Source organism: Gopherus evgoodei, chromosome 9 (assembly GCF_007399415.2).
Source record: "Gopherus evgoodei ecotype Sinaloan lineage chromosome 9, rGopEvg1_v1.p, whole genome shotgun sequence".
NCBI classification, from domain to species: Eukaryota; Metazoa; Chordata; order Testudines; family Testudinidae; genus Gopherus; species Gopherus evgoodei.
In genome coordinates, this window is record NC_044330.1 from 58,328,894 (window position 1) to 58,355,481 (window position 26,588).

General features: G+C 47.9%; 1 protein-coding gene across 2 annotated transcripts; it reads right to left on the bottom strand.

The window, feature by feature from the left end:
• Positions 1 to 1,048: 1,048 nt before the first annotated feature.
• KLHL30 (kelch like family member 30) lies at positions 1,049 to 26,588 on the bottom strand. 2 transcript variants are annotated; one of them, XM_030576485.1, is made up of 8 exons: positions 26,443 to 26,588; positions 23,769 to 24,602; positions 15,876 to 16,035; positions 11,733 to 11,819; positions 10,787 to 10,942; positions 9,777 to 9,965; positions 7,575 to 7,720; positions 1,049 to 2,087 (listed from the first exon to the last, which is right to left on the bottom strand). In XM_030576485.1, the coding sequence occupies exons 2-8, from the start codon at positions 24,588 to 24,590 to the stop codon at positions 1,836 to 1,838; spliced, it is 1,812 nt and encodes a 603-aa protein (XP_030432345.1). In that variant the 5' UTR covers positions 24,591 to 24,602; positions 26,443 to 26,588; the 3' UTR covers positions 1,049 to 1,835. The 2 variants fall into 2 exon arrangements, with proteins under 2 accessions (XP_030432345.1, XP_030432346.1); XM_030576486.1 differs by having other exon boundaries at positions 23,769 to 24,605.

Here is a 26,588-nt window from a genome sequence, read left to right on the forward strand (position 1 = left end):
AGTGTTCTCTGACTGGTTTTTGAATGTTATAATTCTTGATGTCTGATTTGTGTCCATTTATTCTTTTGCATACAAACTGTCCAGTCTGGCAGAGGGGCATTGCTGGCACATGATGGCATACATCACATTAGTAGATGTGCAGGTGAATGAGCCTTTAATAGTGTGGCTGATGAGTCTCACACATTGTATAGAACATTTTGGCTATCACTTCCAATAACCCTCAAGGTGCACATACAGCCTTCACCAGGGTGGAACTCAGCATCCTCTCTGTGTTGCTACAGAAATTCAGTTTCAGATTCGGATTCTCTTGATAGCAGAGTTTGGCTCAAGTCAGTTTGGGTTACCTTTTTTCTTATTCTCAGTATATGAACAGGCGGAGCCTGCAGGAGCCTCACAGGACTTAGCACAAGGCCTTCGAAAGCAACAGGCAAAAGACAAATTACGAAACCAGACCCACCACTGTCACAGAAGCATTGTAGTTCAAACCCATTTCAAGAGCTAGGCCTAGGGATTTCCGTATGTAACGCTGACTGCTCCCAGCAGGTGTCACTGTACAGCAGAAGGGCTTAGTACAGGGATCGGCAACCTTTGGCACGTGGCTCGCCAGGGTAAGCAGCAAGGTGGGCTGGGCCCGTTTGTTTGCCTGCCGCGTCCGCAGGTTTGGCCGATCGCGGCTCCCACAGTTCACCGTTCCAGGCCAATGGGGCTGCAGGAAGCGGCATGGGCCGAGTGATGTGCTGGCCGCTATTTCCCCATTGGCCTGGAGCAGCGAACCCTGGCCAGTGGGAGCAGCGATCAGCCGAACCTGCAGATGCGGCAGGTAAACAAATTGGCCCGGCCTGCCAGGGTGCTTACCCTGGCAAGCCGCATGCCAAAGGTTGCTGATCCCTGGCTTAGTACCTCTAATCCAGTGGTCTCCAGCCTTTTGCACACAAGATCATTTTTGAATTTAAGTGCAACCCAGGATCTACCCCATCCATTCCCCAAGGCCCGGCCCTGCTCACTCCATCCGCCCTCCCTCCATCGCTTGCTCTCCCTCACCCTCCCTCGCTTTCACCGGGCTGGGGCAGGGAGTTGGGGTGCAGGAAGGGGTGCAGGCTCTGGGCTGGGGCCGAGGGGTCTGGAGTGTGGGATGGGTTACGGGGTGCTGGCTCTGGGAGGGGGCTCAGGGCTGGGGTTGGGGTGCAGGAGGGGGTGCAGGATGCAGGCTCTGGGAGGGAGTTTGGGTGCAGAAGGGGGCTCCGGGCTGGGACCAAATGTTGGGGTACATGAGGGGGTACAGGGTACTGGCTCCGGGAGGGCAGCGCAGCGGGGCTAAGGCAGCCTCCCTGCCTTCCCCAGACCCACATCACTCCTGGAAGCAGCCAACACGCCCCTGCAGCGGGCACATGGCTCTGCATGCTGCCTCTCTCTGCAGGCACTGCCCCCGCAGATCCCATTGGCTGCAGTTCCCCATACCCAGCCAATGGGAGCAGCGGGGCAGTGCTTGTAGGCAGGAGCAGTGCATTGAGACCCCGCCCCCTCCCCCCAGGGCCTCAGCGGCTGTGCTGGCCACTTCCGAGAGCAGCGCGGGGCCGTGGTCTGGGCAGGCAGGGAGTCTGCCTTAGTTCTGCTGCACTGCCAGACTTTTAGCAGCCAGAGATTATGATCAACTGTCAGAAGCTTCAGGATCGACCAGTCAGTTGGTGACCATTGCTCTAATTCATGGTCCACATGAAATGTGAAGGCAAAAATACATGCAAAAATGGTGATAATTCAAACAAATAAACCATCACTTTGTCCTTCCAAATCCTGGGCAGGACCATTAAAGCCTTGGGTGAGGGTCCCAGCCTCTCCTACTGGACATGGTTTCCCAAGAAGGGCTCTGTCCACTTCGACGTATCCATGAAGATGGAGGAAGAGCTGTGGTAGAGCCAGAGGCAGGGCAGGGCTCCCGCTCTTGTCCAAATATCTTTGGCACAATCATAAACTTCCATCTCCACCCGGTAGTCACCATCCAGGCCCTTCCAGCGTCCACCTGTCACAAAGAGTTTGCCTCCCAGTGGCACCATGCCTCCATTTTCATGCAGAGTGTGAAGCAGCTGCACCTGTAGGAGATATCAATCATGATATAGGGCTATAGCCCACTCACACCACATCATGAATTCAAACTGGAACAGGTTCAGAGACGGGCTACTAGGATGATCCGAGGAATGGAAAACCTGTCTTATGAAAGGAGACTCAAAGAGCTTGGCTTGTTTAGCCTAACCAAAAGAAGGTTGAGGGGGGATATGCTTTCTCTTTATAAATATATCAGAGGGATTAATATTAGGGAGGGAGAGGAATTATTTAAGCTTAGTACCAATGTAGACACAAGAACAAATGGGTATAAACTGGACACTAGGAAGTTTAGACTTGAAATGAGACGAAGGTTTCTAACCATTAGAGGAGTGAAGTTCTGGAACAGCCTTCCAAGGGGAGTAGTGGGGGCAAAAGACATATCTGGCTTTAAGACTAAGCTTGATAAGTTTATGGAAGGGATGGTATGATGGGATAGCTTAATTTTGGCAATTGATCTTTGATTATCAGCAGGTAAGTATGCCCAGTGGTCTGTGATGGGATGTTAAATGGGATGGGATCTGAGTTACTGCAGAGAATTCTTTCCTGAGTGCTGGCTAGTGAGTCTTGCCCACATGCTCAGGGTTTAGCTGATCACCATATTTGGGGTCAGGAAGGAATTTTCCTCCGGGGCAGATTGGCAGAGGCCCTGGAGGTTTTTCGCCTTCCTCTGCAGCGTGGGGCATGGGTCACTTGCTGGTGGATTCTCTGCAGCTTGAGGTCTTCAAACCACAATTTGAAGACTTCAATAATTCAGACATAGGTTAGGGGTTTGTTATAGAAGTGGATGGGTAGGGTTCTGTGGCCTGCTTTGTGCAGGAGGTCAGACTAGATGATCATATTGGTCCCTTCTGACCCTAAAGTCTATGAGTCTATGAATCCAGGCTGCCTTACACAGGCGGCATTCATTATATACAAACAGACAAATAGTGTTCCACACAGCTTGAGTTCCAGCTTTGTCTCCAGTTCCTTACCAGGCACCACAGTCTGGCTGGAACTCTGTACTGCATACTGAAACATGGAGGGTCTGAGTAACATCCTTCAAGTAAACATCTTTCCATTTCCATTTCTTACAAGAGGAAAGGGGGTAGAAGAACAGATATGTCTTCAGTGCAGAGTTAACTCAGGTGATTGACACCCAGATTAACCTAGTCTGGTTGTGAGCAACCCCACTGCAAAGCTACACCCCAGTTGCGGTGCCCTTATTGGCTCTACACTCACTAGGACTTCTAGGGACACATCCCATGGTTCTTTGCACTGCAGCGTGCTGAGCCTCTCTGTGATTCTGTCCCTGTTCTTCTGGGCACTTGGGTAATTGTGGGAAGGCATTGGAGGACTGTCAGCACTGGAGGCATTTATCCTGTGTCCTCACTGCAGAGTGGGTGGGTTACCAGCCCACAAAGCAGTCCAAGTACTCTTACACATAACCCAGCCAGACCAGACTTCCTGGGCCGAAAGTTCCACTAAACCCAGGTGAGCTCTTTTGGGGGCTAGAGACAACCCCCAAGGAAGACCTTGAGCGAATTGCACAGGGCACTTATGCAATAAGGAGTCATTTCTGGGCTGAAATCTCAAAGACCTCATAAGTGGAATGAGGTTCCAGGATTTTAGCCCAGCTCCTAGGGGACCCAGTGGCATTGTTAAGATGTGATGAGACATCCAGGTTACTGAGCTGAATGGGAATTGTATGAGGGGCCCTGCTGACAGTGCCGTGACTTGTGTGCATCAGTCAGAAAGAGCACAGCACATCTAGTGCTGGAGTGGGGCTGGAACAACGTTCCATGCCCTGGGGCCCAGCAGTTACTGAAGAATTTAAAACTTTCATTAAAATAAGTAAATAAACCATTTTCCAAATGAGCCACCTAAATCCACAGGGAGGACTGCAGGTGGTGAGCATCTCTGAAAAACCAGGCTGCTTTCATGCAGATACTTAACTGTGGACTTAGGTGCCAAGACGTGAAACTTTTTGCCCAAGTCTGTAGCTCAGATAGCTGTAAAGAAAACTTTGTAAATCCCACCCAATAAATACAGGTAGTTTATAACAAAAGCAGCCTAATGACCTGAGCACTGCACTAGAATTCAGGAAACCTGGGTTCTAGTCCCATTTCTGCCACTGGCCTATTGGGGAATTTGGGCAAGTCACTTCACTTCCCTGTGTCTGAATCTCCAGCTGTAAACAATGGAGATAATGATAGTTAGTGTGTTCCTGATGAAAATGGCTGGTGAGAGCCAGGTAGTATTATTATTAAATGAGCTCCTGGCTGCCCCAGAAACATCTTAACTCATTTAATCTGTCTGTGGTATTTCTATGGTGCATATCACACTGGGATTTACATGTCAATGAGGTGTTAACTCTGAAGACTAATTATATCACTTACATATCATAAGAACATAAGAATGGCCCTAGTGGGTCAGACCAAAGGTCCATCTGTCTTCCAATGGTGGTTAATGCCAGGTGGCCCAGAGGGAACAAACAGAACAGGTAATCATCAAGTGATCCATTCCCTGTCACTCATTCCCAGCTTCTGGCAAACAGAGGCTAGGAACACCATTCCTGCCCATCCTGGCTAATAGCCATTGATGGACCTACCCTCCATGAATTTATCTAGTTCTTTTTTTGAGCCCTGTTATGGTCTTGGCCTTCACAACATCCTCTGGCAAGGAGTTCCACAGGTTGACTGTGCGTTGAGTGAAGAAATACTTCTTTTTATTTGTTTTAAACCTGCTCCCTATTAATTTCATTGGGTGTCCCCTAGGTCTTGTGTTATGAGAACTAGTAAACAACACTTCCTTATCTACTTTCTCTACACCAGTCATGATTTTATAGACCTCAAATCATAGCTCCCCTTAGCTGTCTCTGTTCCAAGATGAAAAGTCCCAGTCTTCTTAATCTCTCCTCATATGGAAACCGTTCCATACCCCTAATAATTTTTATTGCCTTTTTCTGAACCTTTTCCAATTCCAATATATCTTTTATAGAGATGAGGAGACCACATCGGCACACAGTATTCAAGATGTGGGAGTACTATGGATTTATATAGAGGCAACATGATATTTTCTGTCCTATTATCTATCCCTCTCTTAATTATTCCCAGCATTCTGTTCACTTTTTTGACTGCCACTGCACATTGAGTGGATGTTTTCAGAGAACTATACACAATGTCTCGAAGATCTCTTTCTTGAGTGGTAACAGCTAATTTAGACCCCAGTAACAGCTATTTTAGACCCCCATATCAACATGGCTAAGTAGGTTTCAGTGCAGCTCACTTAGCCATGGTGGCTGGGTATTACAGGAGCTCCACTTCCATAACCCTGCCTCAAGATACATACAGGACAAAAGTGGCATAAGACCCAGTTAGGGTCACAGGCCCTATCCCTTCTTTCTGAGTCTATCAGTATCACTTTTATTACAGTAGTGTCTAAGCTGAAAGAGGGCTCAGGGCCCAGCTGTGCTAGGTGATGTACACAGCTGGAAAACAATGACAGTTACTGGGAGCTTACTGGCTATGACAGGTGGCGAGACTAAGCTGTGGCGAGAGCAGGAGAGAAAGGTAGCCCTGACCAGAGCAATACCCAGGAGTTGCAGTGCTTACACTGAATCCTGACACCAGCACAGGTGGGTGAGATGACATGAAAGAAATCGACAAAGTGAAACTGGGGCTGGAACTGAAATCAGTCAAGTTACCAGCCCATCCTGTCTGCTTGCTTGCCCCACTTTGCACAGGGACACTTGATCAAGATACCTCCAGCTTCTCCTAGACCAGTGGTTCTCAACCAGGTGTCTGGGGCCTACTTGGGGGCTGTGAGAGGATTCAGAGGGTCTGCCATGCTTAGCCAGAATTATACTCGCTAGGACCCAGGGCAGAAATCCAGAGCTCCACTGTGCAGGAATGTAACCCCAAGCCTATCACCCGGGGCTGAAGTCGAAGCCTGAGCAATTTAGTTTCACAATGCTCCCTGTGGCATGGGGCCATGAGTAATTGACCTGCTTACTACCTCCTAATGCTGATCCTGGCTTTTATAAGCAAAAAAAAAAAAAAAAAAAAGTGGTTGTGGCACAGCTGGGCCAACAAACATGTTCAGGGGGCCTCAGAAAGAAAAAGGTTGAGAATCCCTGTTAGAGATGATGCTACTAGAGTTGTGCTGGGTGACCCTAGACCTGAGAAACACTCTGCTCTATAGGCAGAGAAGGAAGGAGAACTGTGCATGCTATGTTGAAAGAGTTAACAGAACCAGTCCCAGATCTGGAACCAATGGGTGACCAATGGGGCACTGAATGTTATTCACAAGCAGAAAAAAAAGGGAGCAGAGGGAGGGAGAGACTGGCAGGGCTCTCTCTGCACCTGTCTGGACTATTGGCAGCTTGGTCAGCTGAGCACTGATGCCATGTGAACAGCTGCAGCAAGATTTCAGAATGATCTTGTGTAACCCAGCCCTGCAACAACATTACACACAGCTCCTCGAAAGCCAATGGGGCCCAGGGAAGTGGGCTATGTCATGCTGCTTCCTGGGACCCCTTCCCTCTAAATCAGGCCTTCCTGGGGCTCTGGGATAGGCATTTAGGGGGATAGATCAAAGCCACCAGCTCCCAGCTTCCCTTTGGCTGGAGAATCACACAGAGAAGAGGATAAGCCTCTGTTTGAGGGTCCCATTCCCAGGGACTCGGGTGGTAGAATCACAGAATCATAGAAGATCAGGGTTGGAAGGGACCTTAGGAGGTCATCTAGTTCAACACCCTGCTCAAAGCAGGACTAGTCCCCAACTAAATCATCCCAGCCAGGGCTTTGTCAAGCCAGGCCTTAAAAACCTCCAAGGAAGGAGATTCCACCATCTCCTTAGGTAACCCATTCCAGTGCTTCACCACCCTCCTAGTGAAAAAGTTTTTCCTAATATCCAACCTAAACCTCCCCCACTGCAACTTGAGATCATTACTCCTTGTTCTGTCATATGGTACCACTGAGAACAGTCTAGCTCCATCCTCTTTGGAACCCTCTTTCAGGTAGTTGAAAGCAGCTATCAAACCCCTCTCACTCTTCTCTTCTGCAGACTAAACTAAACAATCCCAGTTCCCTCAATCCCTGGTAGAAACAATCCCTGGTAGAAGCAGCAATGGCCGGAGCTTTACTTTGAACTATGGGGAAATGAGTTCGGGGGTCTCAGCTCACTGGCCCCTTGCTCCAATCTCAGTCAGTTCAATAGATGGTTCTTGCAGACACTACTCAAAAGGAATGCAGAACAGAACTAGCCTCCAGGCCAAATTGCCCATGAGCCACAGAAGTAGTCTGACCGAAGGCCATATTAGTTGGTCAATGTGGAGAAGCCTAGGACTGAATAACTATTGCAACCAAGCCTTGCTTTCTCCCAGGACAGGGTTATAGAGAAGGGGTATCCCAATACTCTGGGATACCCCTCCCTTCAACATGGCACTGGGGAATCCATGTCCAGCATGGTGCACCCCAGTGACCCACTCCACCTACCTTCTGCCAGATGTTAGCATCCGGATCATACACATACACCTTCTTTGTGTTGTCCCCAATGAGGTAAATTGCTCCATGCAAGGAGGCACAGCGCGGGGCAGAGAGGTACTTCGGAATGAATGGGGATGCAATTACACTCCACACATCTGCCAAAAACAGACATCATCAGTTAGTGAAAGTGCTTAGGAGACTGAACTATTAATGAAGTTATCACAGGGTGTTAATGAGAGTTACCCCTAGGGTGACAGAGTCACAAGGAGGGGAGAGAGCAGGCTGGCCCATCATAGTAACTTACTGGGCTGATTCTCATATCACTTACACTGGTGTAAATCAGGAATCAACCCATTTACATTCATGGCATTATATAGGTATAAATACTCTCAGAATTAGGCCCTATAACTGACCTCTAACCATTTGGGCCTTGTATCAATATACAAGCCAGTCATGAGGGGTTTTCGCCATGCATTGTCTGATCTGATTAACATTAGCCTGGCATGTAATTCACTTGTAGGGAGCAAACTGTGGTCCTGAGACCAGCTGGACACTGGCGTGGCTGTGAAGAGGCAAAAGAGAGAGCATATTTTGGAGTTGTCTCAGTTTATCTATCTTTGCACTAGTTTCAAAGGTTAAAGCTTCTGGTGAGTCAATATGAGGTTAAACTAGGCTATGGTATTTAAATCAGCTAATGGAGTGAAGACACATCTCTTCTTTCATGGGAACTAGACAGCACCAGTCTCACTTTAACCATTTTGGTGAATAACGTAGGGACAGAGCAAAGGGTGATTCTGGGTCCCAGCTAACATATGCTTATCATATGACTCCTTTACTCAAGGTATTCTAATGCTCAGTCACTTTGTATGACTTTTGAGTAAGAGGATGGGTGCTAGTAAAGAGTTTCCCAAACATGTGAACCACTAAACTTTCCAGGCTAACAGATCATCACATTGTCATGTGCTACTGCCATATCATGCTGATCTCATGTGCACATTTGTCCCTCTGAGACACACGTAGTGGCAGCACTGGAAAGGGGATCACAAAGGAGTCAGCACACCTGGCCTTCCAATGAAGAGCCACATTAGATGTGGGAAAGAGTGTCCAGATGATAGTGGGAGACACAGGGCCAGAATGTGAGACCCTTACTCCCACTGGGGAACAGTTACTCACATGAGCAATATTATAATAATAATACCCAGTTCTTATGTCATGCTTTTAATTAATTGCTCTCACAGCACTTTACAAAGGAGTCAGCATCATGATCTCCATTTTACAAATGGAGAAACTGAGGCACAGAGAGGTGATGGGACTTGCTCAAAGTCACCCACAGGCCAGCTGCAGCACCAGGAATAGAAGCTAGCTCTCCTGAGTCCCAGTCCAGTGCTCTATCCACTAGGCAACACTGCCTCCCCTTGCCTTCAATAGAGCTAGCTTGTGTAAGTTAATGCTCACTAGGGTAAATAAGAAGTTCACAATCTGGCTCACGGTAAACAGTTCCTGAACTAGAAGCGAATGCGAGTCTGGAGTTCACTTGGGGGAGAGATGATAGCTGAAGCTGACTCAGTTTGCTCATCCACAAATACTGTAAATCAGAAATATCTTGGATACTGTGTAGGTAGCACTTTTGCCCCATTTAAATTTGGTTCATGCTCACTAATGTTCTCATACTGGGTCTTATGAAACTCCATGTAAGTAAATAACCAGAGACAGTTCAATGTCTCATGTGTTTTAAATAACTAGAAATGGCTACATGAAAAGGGCAGCAATTGTCTGGAGTTTCACCATACCTAAGGGAACAAGGCACCGACCCTCAGCAGGTGGAAATCAGCATCGTTCCATGGAGGGCAATGGAGCTATGCCGAGTCACCCAAAACCAAAGAATTTAGGCCTTGACACAGAATGAGTGCAGAATTTACAGCGCCTCTCAGCAGGAATCCCTCCTTCCTGCTACACAATGGGCACAGAAGTGCCACCACGTTACCTGGCCTCTGATTCGAGATGAACAGGCTGACACAAACATAACTTATGCATCACTGACTCACATATGCTCCGGTTCTATCCCTGCATCCTATTTCATGCAGGGCAATACACATGTTGTAGGTGAACACGATGAGGGTGCACCAGGACTGGCACAGCATCGTTAGGAGGGACCTTTTTGAGGCTCGAGCATTTGCGTCCAAAATTCTTGTTGCTGTTCCTTCTCCTTACCTATGACGGGGTTGTAACACTGCAGGGTTAGTGCGTTGTACTTGATAGCACAAGAGCCAATGAGGTAGAGCTTCCCCAGACATCCAGTTGCAGTGAAGTTGCTAACATACTTCAGGGCAGGGCTGATGGGGCACCAGCTATTATTATAAGGGTCATAGCACTCCACCTCCACTGTGTCCACTGTAGTCCCTACATACAAGAGAGGAGACAGATGAGAGGTTAGCACAGCACAGGGAGTATTATTTGCATTACAGTAGCATCGGGAGTCTGGAGCCCCACCATGCCACATGCTGTACAAACACATGACAAAGAGACAGGCCCTGACCCAAAGCACTTCCAATCTCAGTACAAGACAGGAGACAATAGATGGATACAACGAACAGAGCACAAGGGAACAATTTGACCAGAGCGATCAGCATGCTGAGCAGGGGGCACAGCATGCCAGCTGCATAATCACAGTCAAGTGGTCTGCAGGCATCTCAGCAGGGGATCTGAAGGACAATGAGCTGGCCCTATGGGTGTCTCCATACCGAAGGGATGACATGGGAGAAAGTGAAAAGGCACCTGTTTGAATAGGTAACTGAGTTTGAATGGGTAACTGAGACTGGCATCATTTGCAGAATGAAGGCAGGAGCTGATCCAGGAGTGAGCCTGCTTCCTGTGCATGTATGTGCTGACTGCTGACATAGGATGGATGATAGTGCATGTGGTCTCTGCAGGTATTAAATGCCTGCACAGCTGCATGTGGTTGAATGTTGCTAGGATGAAGTCATATTAGCAGATGCTTATGTAAGTTTATAGTAGGTTGCATTCTTCTATTTTCTGCAGTCTCTGCTTTAACTGAGCAGCAAACACAAATATTTCAACTGGCATCTTAATAATCTTCTTCACCTGCTGTTTAAATCCATTGTTCTGGACTTGATTATTGTGAGATACTTTGTATTGTGGCCGTATCAGAGACTGACAGACAAGAGAGAGGGGAGGTGGGCAGAGAGATGGATGGTGCCTACCCCCAATGGCATAGATCTCTCCATTGAGGACAGCACTGGCATGGTTTGTTCGGGGTTTCAACATTGGTGCAATGGGTTTCCATGCACCCTCCTTGAGACGGAAGCACCAGGACTGGGTTGTGGACCAGGTGTCATTCTGCGTCCCCCTGGAGCCACCTAGGAAGAGAATAATCCATCACACACACAGAGAAAATGTTGTAGGGCAAAATCAGCCCTGCCCTGGGTAGGGGTCTTACACTGCATCTTTTGCCTTGACATCAAGACCCCTTCACAGGCATTAAATCAAACCATGACCATCAAAACAGATTTGAAGACAACTTTACAAGAATGCAGCACCACAGGTTGCTGGCTGCAGCTCAATAGAAGCAACCCCCAGAAAATAAAAACAAGCTAATCTAAAGCCCAAGCAAACAAAAGGTCACCAAATTTAAACTCAGGCAGACGGTGAGGAGGAGTAAAATCCACAGAAGAGAGCCCTCTACTGAAAAGCCCAGCTACTGCCAGGCCTAGCGAGATGAACTTCAGCAGGTAGATTAAGAGAGAAGGGGGTCTCCAAAAACCACACCATCTGAGCATGAAGTACAGCCTGGGGCATAATTAATTCATGGCACTGTGGTGTTGTGAGCCATTCTTCCATTCATTAATTTAATTAAATCAGCCTAAGTGCTCTGAACTTATACAACCTGGAAATAGCTGAACTACTGCCCAGGAGCTATGTGATACCATAGAACTTCCTCAGAGTTGCTGCTTATTGGCAAAATGTCCTCTGGATGCCATGGGAAGAGTAACATTTTTTAAATGAATTTGTCATTTATTTTCTCTGTTTGAAAAAATACCCCGGGGGTCAATCAGACCAGCCAAGTGAAGGGAAACACAAGGAATTCCAAAGGTTAGGTTCCAGCTTAGATTCAGCGAAGGGGTTGGATGAGAGCCCCAAGTTACGTACCTGTTACGTAAACATAATTATTTAGTGCCACCAGAGAAAAGCCCCATTTATTGTAGTCCGGAAAGTCAGGAAGAGCCATCCATCTTTCTGAAACACAGAAAAGCCATAAAGAACCTAAAGGCTTAGACCAGATCCAAGGGCATAAGCCACTACATACTTCTAGTGCGCCTATCTTCCCAACATGTGACCGAAATGCAAGACAACATGCCTCCTCTGCTGTAAATAAGAGGCAGGATCAGAAGTGTTAAAACGGTCCCTTCCCCAGATTTCCCTATCCCCTCCAACACTCCCCTAGCCATTCGGAGCCAGATTCTCATGTACTCCTTACAACAGAAGCAATATTGAAAAGGAGTCTTTACAACTCGCCAGTAACAAAAGCTGGCCAAACTCCACCAAGTTTTGCAATACATTGAACTGCACAACTGCCATTCATTTCACTCTGGATGAACTCTTGGAAAGGAAAGCGGGAAGCCTAAGAACAGTTCCTGTTCTATTCTGAACAGTGTTATGCAGGCTCCCTTAGACAACACCCCAATATTCCCCAGCCATCTCTGCTGTAACACAGTATCTGTATGCCATGGGTGAGGAATGCTTACAAGAGTAATTCTGGTGGAATCCTTTCCCCTTTGGGAACCCAAATGGCTCCACCCGCAGGTCTTAAAGAATCGAAAATAAAGCTGCCATTAAAATGGAAATCTCCTGATTCTGTGGGCCTGATCCCAGCTGGTATAAATCAACACACTTCCACAGACCTCATGGAGCTACACCAATTTACATCAGCTGGAGATCTGGCCAATTGCTTTCAGTGGCATTACAATAATTTACACCTGCTGGCGATCCAGCCCTGTTACTGTAAAAATGTACTGGAATCCGTGTCTGCCTCTGGCAGTCACCAATGCCTTAAGCTTCCACCATACTTGTCTGTGCCACGCTGTACAGGGCAGGAGGAGAAACCTGCCCCATGCCTGTGGAAATCAGTTTGTGCCTGGAAGTGTGAGATTGTACACTTCTCATAGCATGCTGGACTACAACGGCTACCCACTGACTATTGCACTGGTACTGGAGTGTCTCTCTTCTGTACGACACTAAATCATATCTGCGTTAAAACTGTTCTGCTGTCTCATGGCCTGACCTACAGCTCACTGAAGTCCATGGGAATCTTTTCATTGATTTCAATGGACACTTGCTCAGGCCCTTACAACACAGCACGGGGAGGCTGAGACCTGGCTACATTCATTTGGCTACAGGGGAATTGTGTCTGTTAATTAGCGCTGGTCCTTGTGTACATAATGTTTTCAAAGTCTCCTGCAATTGCATCAGTCTGCCAGGATTATGCTCTGTCTCCGCAGCCAAGCTGCAGAAAATCTGACTCATGGGCTTGTCACCTGGAGAATAGAGCTAGCATTAGGCTGTGTGATTGCAGGAGCTTCAGCCTGTGGGGAAAGCAGCTGTTCAGTAAATGACAAAAGCCAATGACTCAGAGCATTACATCACCCTGGTAACGGCTTCATTCTAGGATGAACTCCGCTAGTTACTGTGTGTGTCTAAATCTATGATGTAAAGGATTCACTGGTAATTTAGCCCCTGGCATAGCTGCTTTGTTTGTGAGCCACCAGCACAGTGCTCTGCAGTATGGTTCCAGGACCACTCTCAGGAGCTGAGGCCTTTGAGAAATTAAGGAGCTCACGGCCAGTTATGGACTCAGAAACTGTGACCAGACTCACAGCACCCAGGCATCTTTTTTTGTTTGTTTTTAATTTGCATTTTAGAACCAATTGGACACTAGAGCTGTGTGAGCTGTGGGGCATTCTCATCACACACCCAGGGCCAGTGAAGGCCCCCATTTAGTGGCCCTGTGGATAACAATGGGCAATAGTCTGAATAAATGGGTCAGATCTGGCTCCACTGAAGTCAGTGAGAGTTTGGCTGCTGGCTTTAGTGGAACCAGGATCCAGCATCCTGGGAGGGATGGGGGGAGGAAGCATCTATTTTCTGGTCTATGGGGAGACAATGACTGAGAGACTCCATTCCTTCTTCTGCATAGGGTCTGACTGAGACCTGTGTATTGTGACTCCTGTCTTCTCACACAAATGTCTCTCACAACTCCAGTTTGAAAACATTGACATGTAGTTCACTTATTTTAATCTCAACAACCATCCTTTAACACACCTGGGCAGCAACTCTATTTACAGGGACATACCAACATCATCCTCCTTTGCCAGAGAGAAGAGAGATCTCTCCACGCAGAGATATCCCTTCATTCTGGTCATGCTAACCTCTCCCACTCTCTCTTTCTGTCTCTCATTCCCACTTTGCACTTTCTTCTTGTGTGCCTTTCTGCTTTTCCAGTTAATGGGTTAACTAGCTCCTTAGCTCCCTAGCAATTAGCCCCAGCTTTTCTCAATCAGGCCTTTCTCTGGGGAACTAATTGGCCGTCCAGTGAGCAGAGTGCTAGTTCAGCGGCTGGTTCTTAGTTCTGCCACATATATTTTATACAAACAATACTAGCTGGCATTTCAGAGGGGGACTGGCAACATCCCCACCTAATGGACAGGAAACTGAAGAGGCGCCAACATTTTCAATGGTAGCCCCTGAATTTAGGCCCCTCTGTTTAAAACTATAGGGCCTAAGTGATGTGGCTGAGCCAGTGCCAGAGGTGGGAAGAGAAGGCAAGTCTCCTGATTTCTGGTCCTTTGTCCTCTCTAGGGGACCACACACCATCAGCAGCCCCTCACCCCCCCCCCCCAACTTCACCAAGGCATGGTTAGCTGTGTGAGTTCATCCTCTTGATCCTACTCAATGGCTTTGGACAGGTGACACACAGAGGCTAAGAGGAGACCAGAACACATAGTAATTGGCAGAAATTTCTCTCTCCCAAGGGGAAAAGCTTATGAGAGAAAGACTGCACATCTATTGCATCACACGCTTTGCCCACAAAACTTTTAGGGCCATATCCAGGGCTCCATCTTCTTAGCACTAATCCAGCAGTGCACAGGGGATGGAGAGTGGTTCGAACAGGGCAGATGGGGAATCCCCAGCATGCATGTAGTCACTGCCTCACCCTTTCCAGTGTAAGGCCTCCAGTAGACAAGTGGAACTCTGCTCCAATACTGCAGTTATTCAACAAGCTGCACCACTGAAATCCTGCCTGAACTGGATGTAATCCTGGGTGTAGCAAACAGGCATGGCCTCCCTCAGAGATTGACAGTGAGGGAGGGCCAGACGCCCCCCGGTGGGTAGAACCAGGAAGGTCATGCTCACCATGCCAGAAGCACAGGAGTGGGACAGGCACAGGAGGTATAAAAGGCAGGGGGGCCCTGTAGCTCAGTTGGGTAGCAGCTGCCAAAGGAGATGGGCATGCTTTCCCCACTGCTGAGGATGTCAGTTACCTTGAGGACTTGCCCAAGCTACCAGAGCTGCCAGACCCAGCCAATGCTGAAGAGCTGCTGGGATTGCCACTGGCAGTATACCCTGAGGAGATGGAGGATGTACAGGTACACCTTGAGAGGAGGGTAGGAAGGAGCCCAGGGATAAAACTGACTGTAGTCTGGCTGCAGGGGCATCTGAAACATGGTCAGTGTGTTTCAGTGGGATTCCCTGTGACCAGTGGCAGACTGTTCTGCCACTGTTAGGGCCCTGGGCTGGGATGCAGTGGAGTCAGATGGGCCTGCATCCCCCTATCCCTGGCAGTACTCCCCCTCTTCAGGCCAAGAGGCCTGTGCTTGTCTCTCTCTCCCCAGAGCATTGTACCTGGATGCCTGACCCCTTGCTGGAGCCCCCTAGACTGTGTTGGGCAGTCACCCTTGCCTGAGGTCTAGAACCCAAGACTGTGCTTGGTACCCTGCTCCATATGAGGGCCTGGGTTCCCTGACTATACACTGTCTGAGGGTTGGGCTTTAGGTTGTTTGATGCCCTGCCCTGCCTGAGGGCTTCGGCCACAGAACCCACTCACTGCTTAACCTCACTGTAGGGCTTGAGCACCAAGACTGCTAACTTCCTGTTATCTTAGATTGTCCTTAACGGGGTATGACAGCAAAAGACTGTGGCCTCCCTTGGAGACTGACCGTGCGGAAAGGCCACACATGCCTACACTGGGCCTGGCCTGACCCTCAGCTAGGAACAGGCTTGCTTTTGCTTGCTTACTGGTCTTGGGATTGTAAAAGGCAAAGTTCCGGGAGACTGGCAACTCCACATCTTCCGCTTCATTCTCTTCCAGAGCTCGACCCGCGACCACCACCAGCACTTCCTCCAGCTTCTGTGGAAGGGCGAGCAGGCTCTTCTGGACAAAGGACCCGTTTTCCACCTTATAGAAGATAAAAGAAACATGTCACCAGACTCAGCAGCTAGCCCCTGCCCCTCATTCTGGACAGGAGTTCTAGAATGGCAGTAGGTCTGCTCTGGTGGTGGGTGGAGAGCCAAGTCGCTTCCTCTCTGGCTCTAGAGGCTGCTGCTCCCTCTGCAGGAGGCTGTCTGCAGACTCAGGCAGATGGTGCTGTATCCCTTACATGCAAGGGCACATTCTCAAGCTTTCCTTGGCCACCAGAAGGGCTACAAACCTTCTGTGTTAAATGCAAGCTGAGATTCTGATGTCATGTGCCAGGGCACAGGCCTATGAATTTATCCAACCATGGTGCAATGGTTGTTTTGGAAATGTGAATGCTGCCAACCCAAAATCAGCTATGTTATTGAAAATGAGATGGGGGAATAGAGGGAAGAGCGCAAAGCCTGCTGAGCAGGGAGTTGAGGGGATCCATCCACTGTAGCCTCAGCTTGGGCCAGCATTCCCTACTGCCTCCTCTCTGCTTGACATGCTCCTTCAACACCAAGGCTGCTACCATTGCCATTATCTGGACAGAAAATCACTCTCTCTCTCTCCTTTAGCCCTGTGTGGACTGACCGTGCTGCTGCTGCTCCCAGGGCTCACAGTGCAGACTGTAAAAACACCGAGGAGTCCTTGTGGCACCTTAGACTAACAAATTTATTTGGTCTTAAGCTTTCGTGGGCTAAAACTCACTTCATCAGATGCATGGAGTGGAAAATACAGAGGCAGGTATAAATACACAGCACATGAAAAGATGGGAGTTACTAACAAACCAATTCAATTAAGGTGGAAGTGGGCTATTCTCAACAGTTGACAAGAAGGGGTGGATATCAAGGGAAGAAAAATCACTTTTGTAATGCTAAAGAGTTCAGTGTAATCAAAGTGGCTCATTTCAAACAGTTGACAAGAAGATGTGAGTATCAGCAGGGGAAATTTAGTTTTTGTAGTGACTCATCCACTCCCAGTCTTTATTCAGGCCTAATTTTATGGTGTCCCGTTTGTAAATTAATTCCAGTTCTGCAGTTTCTAGGAGTCTGTTTCTGAAGCTTTTTTGTTGAAGAATTACCATTTTTAAGTCTGTTATTGAGTGTCCAGGGAAATTGAAGTGTTCTCCTACTGGTTTTTGAATGTTATAATTCTTGATGTCAGATTTGTGTCCATGTATTCTTTTGTGTAAAGATTGTCCGTTTTGGCCAATGTACATGGCAGAGGGGCATGATGATGGCATATACCACATTGGTAGGTGTGCAGGTGAATGAGCCCCTGATGATGTGGCTGATGTGATTAGGACCTATGATGGTGTCCCTAGAATACAATTTAATTGAATTGGCTCGTTAGCACTGACCCCCCAACTTTGTAAGGCAACTCCCATCTTTTCATGTGCTGTGTATTGTACCTGCCTCTGTATTTCCTACTCCATGCCTCTGATGAAGTGGGTTGTAGCCCACAAAAGCTAATGCTCAAATACATTTGTTAGTCTCTACGGTGCCACAAGGATTCCTTGTTGTTTTTGCTGATACAGACTAACACAGCTGCCCCTCTGAAACCAGGGCAGACTATGTGTTGCACTGGTGCTGGACAGCCTCCCACTAATACTATCTAACCAAGCTGTGCTGCTTGGTTATTGCCTATGAACCACTGCACCTGCCTGCCCAGCAGCTACAGCTCTGGAGCCCTGTGCCGAGCTGAGCTAGCCATTGTGTCTGACAAAGGTGTCTCCCATCCCTTCCCATTCACTGGGAGCATTCGGGGGGTTTCTGTACTTATTTATCCATTGAAAGCAGGTGCTTTTTCTGCCCCAAAAGTCCTGTGTCTTCCTGACCCTTATCACCACTGCACTCCTCACAAAGAGAACATCAGCGTCAAATTACTGTCTACTAGCCATCAAAGGAAACTCTCCCAGGGTGGATTTGATTGATTTAAATCACTAGTCAGGAAGACTCGATTTAATCATGGATTTCTACAGAAAAGTGCATTCTTGTTGGTTGTTATAACCTTAATACATATTCTTCACAACTCAGATGTAGGTTTCATTTTTAGAAGATAAATCATTTTAAAAATGTGTGTATTTTGAAAAGTGTTCAGATTAGTTTTACAGCTATATCAGAAAATGAATGATTGCTTGGTTATTTAATTTACCAAAGGTAATTGAAGCAGATATTTATGAAGTCATTGGGAGGTGTGAACTCATTCATATTTGGAGGATTTTCTTGCCATGCTGCATTAGGAGGAGATCACCACCAGACACATTTTAAATTTATTGTTTTAACTAAAACAATAACATTATGTATTCTGGATTTTTTTCTTCAACAGCCAACGTATAATTTAACACAACAAGCATATGAATTTTTTAATTTAAACATTCAAGTTTTTTTCAAATCAGGTTTGTTTTTGTTACAATTGTTTTTAACTAAAATAGTTAAATGAAATATATTTTAAGAAAACAAATTAAATCAACACTCAGCCAGCTCAACATGAGAAACTTAAAATATTGGCTTCTGCAGCTAACTCAGTCGTCTTCGCCTTCATTTTCCTGTTTGTTTATAATCTGGAAAAGAAAAACAAGCTTTCCTGCTTTTTTAGCTCCCAAATGATTTCTCAGTTTGCAATGAATTAGTCCAAAGGAAGAAAATATTCATTCTACACCTGCAGAAGAAGTTAATGCTATTAAAAGTGAGATTATCACTTCAAAAGTCTCTGAATCCAAATGCTTAAGTCACTGGTGTGACTTTCTTTAAAATATCATCAGCAAACATATATTTCTTGACTGGTTCACCATTAGCTCTGAAGTTAATTATAGTTGGCATTATGGAGGGATGATTGCTGGATGTCCATGTCATAGCCAACTCCTCTTTTTCAGCAATTAATGTTTGACCCTGGTACAAAGTATTGAGAATATTTGCAAGAAAATGAGCTGGAGATTGTGCTTGTCCCATTCATTTTTTTAATGCTTGTAATTTAACTCTGTCATTGCATATTTCTCTTTTTTAAGATCTCACTCAGTTCCTTCCAAATGTCAACAGCATCAGCAATAAAACAGCTATTTTCCTGCATTTTGTTCAAGACTACAGAAATAGGCTTCAGCATCTGTTCAACATTTCTCTTAAGCCCAATGTTGAGAACTTTGGCTGTGACAGTGCCATCTAGTTTTTCATGATTTTGTTCACAAACTGTCAGATTAGACCAGTTATTGATATAATGCTCAAAACAGTCCACTACTGAATTCCATCAAAGGTCTTGTGGGAGAGTTCACTTGGTTCCTCCCACTTTTTTCAGAGCAGCTGCTGCAAAGTGGTTGTTACAGAAGTATTTTGCCATTTCAACATTAGCCTTTATTTCTGGAATACTGCTGTCTTTGGCTAGGAGGTGCATCAAATGAGCACAACAACTGTATGTTTATTAGCTTTCGGACTCTCTTCATTCTCTTCTAAATAATTTCTTATCTTGGATACCTCCTGAAGTCCCTTCCAAGCTGATATTCTATGACAGGGCTCGGTAACCTTTGGCAGGCGGCTTGCCAGGGTAAGCACCCTGGTGGGCCAGGCTGGTTTGTTTACCTGCAGCGTCCGCAGGTTCGGCTGATCACGGATCCCACTGGCTGCGGTTCACCGCTACAGGCCAATGGGGGCGTCAGGAAGCGGTGGCCAGCACATCCCTCGGCCTGCGCTGCTTCCCACAGCCCCCATTGGCCTGAGATGGCACACCATGGCCAGTTGGGGCCGTGATCAGCCAAACCTGCGGATGCTTACCTTGGCGAGCTGTGTGCCAAAGGTTGCTGATCCCTGTTCTATGATTTGCAGCATTGTCTGACCAAGCTGCATATTAGACATTTGAAATTTATTTTTTTCAGTTTGTGATAGCTTTTACTATTACTTCTTGTAAGTATTCTGCTGTCTGTGCATTTCCTGATATATCAATTGTTTCTGTAAGGATGTGTAGATGGGTTCCGCCGGGGCTCGACCCTCCCTGAGGGGGAGGGGAGCCACACCGGCTTCGCTGTCTTCCCTGCAATTACAATCCGCTCTGGCCTTTTGGCAGGTCAGAGCAGTGGCAAAGTCAAAAGGGGCCCAGCCCTTGGTTCGGGCGGGTCACCAAACACAGTAACAGGCAGCTCTGGCTCTTTGGAGCCGGGCAGAGCAGTGGCAAAGTCAGAGGGGGCCCAGCCCTTGGTTCGGGCGGGGCACCAAACAGTTATAAACAGCTCTGGCCCTTTGGAGCAGGGGCAAAGCCAGAGGGGGCCCAGCCCTTGGTTCGGGGGGGGCGCCAAACACAGTTATAAACAGCTCTGGCCTCTTCGGCTGGGAAGAGGGGGAATCTGCCACCCGCTTACGGGTGGCAGGAGGAACGCAGGCCCACCCACTCCTCTGCGTTCCAGCCCGGGGCCCTGGTAGCGGCCGTCACCGCTACCGGTGGTCAGTGGGAATCCTGACCAAAACACACTGACATCGGCAAGGTTAGCTCTGCAGCCTGACTGGCGTCAGGCTCCCCCGGGCTACTTCCTTGTTCCCCCTCTACTCCTACCTGGGCTGGGGCCTCTGTTCCGGGGACGTCCAGGACCATCGGTTCCTCCCAATCCAGGCTGGGCGGCAGGTCCGGTAGGGTTTCGGGGAATGCAGGCCAAGCCTGGTCTGGGGGCTCCTCAGGGCCGTAGTAGGGGCGAGGCAGCTCTGGTGGCTCCTAGTCGTAGTAGGGGCGAGGTAGTTCTAGCAGCTCCTGGTCTCAGCCTCTGGCTTGGGCAGTCTCCCAGTTACAGGCGTCAGCAAACACGTCTGCTCCTGCCAGTGGCAGACCTGCAACTGAAGGCTGGGGCCTGGCTTTTATTCTTCCGGGTCGCCACCTGACCCTCTGAGGGGTGGGACTTCCCCTCAGCGGCCCTGCCCCCGTGGATGACTGATGGGGCTCGACCCTCCCTGAGGGGGAGGGGAGCCACACCGCCTTGCTACAGGATAACATTCCCTTCTTCTGTTGTCACACAAGCACATACAACAGGATCATTGTGGACAGTGCTCCACCCATCAAGACTCAGGTTAATAATTTCACCCTCTAGACCTTTTGCACACTGCTCAATTTCTCTTTCATACACTTTATCCAGCAATTTGCCTGCGACGTCTGCTCTGTTGGGTGGACCTGTCTTATCCTGGTCTTAATGACTGAAAGATGTTAATGTAGTGTAGGTTCTTAGTCATATGGAAAGGAGAATTTGTTGCATAAACAAACCGGGCAAGTTTTTCATCAATTACCTCTTTTTGTACTCTACTGGTTCTTATCACAAATTTTTCTGTGGTTGTTTCTGGATGATGGAGATTTTTTTTTTCTTTTTACTACAGTATATCGCCTGTAGCATAACAGTATATACTGTCGTATGATGTGACTTACATGATGTGACTTATCTGCCAGTGATAATGTTTCACTCTGAAACTATAGAAAATGATGGTGATCTTGAAGATGGATAGTCTTCAGAATCCTGTAAGTCAATGCAGTTAGTTAATTATTATTACCATACTGCTCATTTAGTATTACTCACTGCATTCACTGACACTCAGTACTACTTTAAAGGTGAAATTGTAAAAGGAAGATTTGCCTATTTCAGCTATTTGTTTTTTATGACAACTGCATCTAAAATGGTAGTACCATAAGTACCAAACATAAGAATTCAAGAATAGTCCAGAAAGAAGGCAGGCAGTCCTTAAGAAAGAAGTATGAAATAAAAAAGCTGACCAACCTGAAGATCCTGCACGTTCAGACATGTTCCTTTCATCTTCACTGCAGCTTTCTCCTGAGAAGGAACACTTCTCATGATGTTGTTCCATTCAGGAAACCAGACCTTGCATTTCTTTGTTGCACGGTTTGCATTTTGCACACATGCCTGTCTTACCCACAGGGACAGGAACTTCATTAAAATATTCCCAAACTTGGTCTCTTTTATGACCTGCTGCCATTATAGGTTTTCCATTCTAGTGAGAGACAAGTATGCTAGATCTCAAAACAATGAAGGCTACACTCAGAAAGACTTCTGGAATGTGCTGCTCAAACAGTTTCACTTTTGTTTCTACTGCCTGTCCCTCCCGTCTCACATTTATCTCCAGATTTTGTCTCCTTGTCCAGATCTGTTCCGACCCCAACAAGTGTTCCTTCTCATAACACAAGAACTAGGGTCACCAAATGAAATTAATAGGCAGCAGGTTTAAAACAAATAAAAGGAAGTATTTCTTCACACAACACACAATCAACCTGTGGAACTCCTTGCTAGAGGATGTTGTGAAGGTCAAGATCAAAAAAGGGTTTGAAAAAGAACTAGATAAATTCATGGAGGATAGGTCCATCAATGGCTATTAGTCAGGATGGGCAGGAATGGTGTCCCTCTGTTTGCCAGAAGCTGGGAATGAATGACAGGGGATGGGTCACTTGGTGATTACCTGTTCTGTTCCTTCCCTCTGGGCCACCTGACCCTGACCACTGTCAGAAGACAGGATACTGGGCTAGATGGACCTTTGGTCTGACCCAGTAGGGCTGTTCTTATGTGTAAATCATCATAGCTCTCTCTGTTTGTACCTGCATCCTGAGATGTGGTGAGTGAGCTGCATTTCAGAAAGTGAAGCAATAGGTAAAGGTCACTCTGTTCATTTGTTTGGAATAAAGCAAGAATGAATGAGTTATGGAAATTAGTGGCGGAAAAACAACTTTCCCCCTCTCTCCAAGAACTCAGACTCATTGGTTTGGTTCAAATTAGCATCCAAGAATCTCTGTGTTTGTTCAAAGTTACGCCAACTAATTCCATGGTCTGGGAATCTTGTGAACACACAGTATCTGTGCAAGCATTTTGGCCTGGTCTGGTTTCGGTTGGGTTGGAAATACCCACCTTATAAGCCTTTCCTGTGGTGTTTTGCCTCCAGGCTCTACCAAAATGTGGTGCTGATGCATGTGAAAATGAAGAAACAATTAAACTATCACAGCCTTCCAAGAGCTGGAGGGGTGAGCTCAAACTTCGGGAGGAGGTTTGGGTTGGTTATTTGACCTGACTTGTCTCTTCAATTTGTCTGTTCACCAATTACACATTTTAGATATAGTTCCTTAAAGGCTGTGGCTAGACAGGAAAGTGTTTCTGGTATAAACTAAGGGGTAAATTTAAACTGATATAGCTATCCCAGTACAACTCTCCTCCTACCCCACCACCCCGGGCAGACATTCTCATTCCAGGACAAGAGGAGCCTTTATTCCATTAAACTTGGACAGGAGGTTAAACTAAACCAAAAAAGGCCACTCATCTACCAGACTAGGAGTGTCCACACAGTGGGCTATAGTAGTGCGACTATAACTGGTAGACCCTTCCCAAGTAGAGAAGCTAGGAGTGGTTGTGCTCACTGAGAGGGAGGATCGGGTAAAGCTCCTGCAGAGCCTACAGTGGATTTCTGCACTGAGCTGGAAGAGGCTTGACTACAGAGACTATTTGGGGTGGCTCTGGGCCTGCACTCGATTCCTGTGCCTAGCTGACTCTGGGGAAAGCCCCACTTCCCACTGCTGGCCTTTGGGGCATCTCCCTCAGCATTTCTATAGCACCTTCTGAACCACCATCGAAGTGGAATGGTTGTCTGACCTGGACTCTCACTTCTAGGAATCTGGTTGGACACTGATGCAGATCATTTCCCACTGGCAACCTCCCTCCAGGACAGAAGCTCCATCTAGACAGGGCCATTCTGATATCTTACAGCACTGACCGTGCTTTGGTAGCTGGAGATGACGGCTTTGCAAGCTTCCGAATCCTGGATCAGCGGCTCCAATGAGAGTAGGTTCTGCAGGTACTGGTCTGGTAGTGAAGCCAGGTGGACCAAGTGTAGGAGCTCTGGCAGGTGCTTGGCTCTAGATGCTTCTTCGTACCTCACCCACCTAAGCACAGCCTCAGCTAGGCTCTGTTCTTCCTGTACCTGCAGCAGGTCATTGGACAAGTAGACTACCAGCCTCTCCTTGGATAGCTGGAGAAACTCCTCCTGGTGCGATACAGCCTCAAAGTTCTCCTGCAGGAAAGCCCAGGCCTTTGAGGACACTTCTGGGCAGCCGTGGTTCTCCCCAAACTCACAGATGCCCAGGCAGTTGGTTGCATCCATCTGCTGTCTCAGGTAGCGGCTGCAGACTTTCCTGATGGTGGGGAAGTGGAGCTGGTTGGAGGTCCGGATTAGCGCCTCCACGTTCCCCTGGTTGATGGTGATCTTTCCTGTGTAAGCAAAGTCGATCAGAGTCTCCATGACAACAGGATCCACCTCTTTGAGCTCCACGTGGGCTGAGATGCTCTCAATAAAGTCACCAGTGAACATGGCATTGAAATAGTGGCTGCAGAGGGCCAGGATGCTGCGATGGCAGGGGAACTCATGCCCACCCACAAGCAGCGTGACGTCGGAGAGCTTTGGATTGGAGCGCAGGCTCCGCAGGCCTTCCAGGATGGCCTGGGGGTGGGATGGGAGGGAGAAATCGAAGTCATCAACGTTCCTCACCATGATGCTATCCTCTGGTAAAGCCCGCTCCTGCTCTTGGGGCTCTAACATGGAAACTCCACTCTGCTTAGCAAGCAATGAAAGAGGGGAATGAATAATTAGCTGGTTGCCCTGGAAGGGAAGGTCAGTAGCAATGCTCTCCTCCAGCACCAATGTGCGTTCATAAAGGCTGACTCTCCCAAACAACTTAAAGGCACAAGCAGGGTTGATGAGGAGTGCTTCTGTGACTTGTGTGTCAATGCACTCATCTCACCCCCACCCCCCCCACGAAGCACATGTCTCCAGAGGTTCCAGGCTCATAGATGTATCCCAGAGCACTTCCCCTTTCTGGACTAAGTGCCTCTCCCCTGCAGCCCCTCTCTTCACTGACTGTCCCCTGTTGGGAACCAATTTCTGGCTCCTCTTAGAAAGAGGAGAGAATCTGATTGAATGAAACATATTTTCAGTGGCCTATGTGGCTTTTCCCCCAGGCTGCCCCTCCCAGTAAATATCTGCAAAACTGACCCATTGTCCTCCTCCAAAACCCACCTTAAACCTCTCCTTTGCCATGAAGCTTACAAGAACCCTGACCATGTTTAGGCTGCTGGTGTTCTGAGACCACCACCTAGCCTGATGACTGGTAGCCTCATTATTTCCTTGTATTCTCCTTCTGCTCCCATTTATCTTTCTGTATCCAGCCACTGTCACTCGTCTTATATTAAGGGTATATCTAAACTACAGCAGCGCAGCAATGGCACTGCAGGTCTGATGCTGTAGCGCCACGGTGTAGATGCTTCCTACGTTAACAGAAGAGGGCTTTCCAGTGATGGTTTTAGTCCACCTTTCCAACAGGCAGTAGCTAGGCCAAGGGAAGAATCCCTCCAACATACCCTGGAAAGAGGGGCTGAGGGGGAGAGCTGTGTGGCAGCTCCCCTTGTGCTGGGTAGAGTAATAATTATTCCATCCACCTAGCTGCATCTACAACAGGGGTGAAGTCACCCTACCTCTGTCTCACCAGCTGTGGAATTCATCACAGACCTGAGCTGGAGCGGGGTCAGCCTAAGTTTTAGGTGTAGATCTATCCTTACACCACAGGGATGGTTTGTTCTGTGTTCATGCAGCGCCTGGCATGCCGGATGCCTGGCCCATGACTGGGGCTCCCATGTGCTACGCTAATAAAACAACCAATGGGCATGACAATGATACAAACACATAGGATGAGACAGTCCTACCCTGAAGAGCTGCCAGTCTAATCAGACAGAGAAAATAGGGGCACAAAGAGGTGCAATGATTAGTCCAGGCTCCCGCAATCAGTCTGTAGCAAAGCCAGGAAGACGTTCCTGACACCCAGTCCAGTCCCCTTGCCACTGGCCATTGACTACAATGATGCTACCCCAAATTTCACCATCTGAGGATCTGGCCTAATATGATCTCTTCCTCCCAGAATCACCTGTTTTCCCCCCTCTCTTGCTCTAGCCTTGTTATAGCTCCAAATCCCACTAAGCATTTGCATGCTTCTCCAGAGAGCACATGGTGAGAGTGAGGGAGCATGCCCTGGCTGCAGGCTACCTGGATTTACCAGGGTACAGTGGGGACAGATGGCCTGGGGGGCTCTGAAGCCTGCACACCATTCTTGACCCGCTCTGGAGAGAAGGGTTGGTGGGGAGGGCTGAAGAGTGACTCTCCTGGTGCTGCATGATGACAGCAGCAGTTTGGGGGCCCACTCTGAAAGGCTCCCTGCAGTACAAGTGCTGAAGAGGGCTGGCACCCACCAAATAAAGGAACTGTTATTAACTGGGGCTTTTCTCTATCTACAGCACTGTGAGCCTAGGCACCAGCCAGTACTGTGCCCTCACTGCATGCTGTGCCCTTCATCCAGCACCTTCCCATGCTGGCACAGGCCAGTGCTGGCAGTCCCACTTACCTCTCAGCTGCCTCCAAAATGCCTCTGTCCAGCCGATCGATTGACTGGTCTGTTCGATCAGCGGCGCTTGGGCAGCCCGCGGAGAGCGGTGTGCAGCCAAATTCCCAGCCGTGGGAGCTCAGCACTCAGGAGGGGCACAGCTTAGG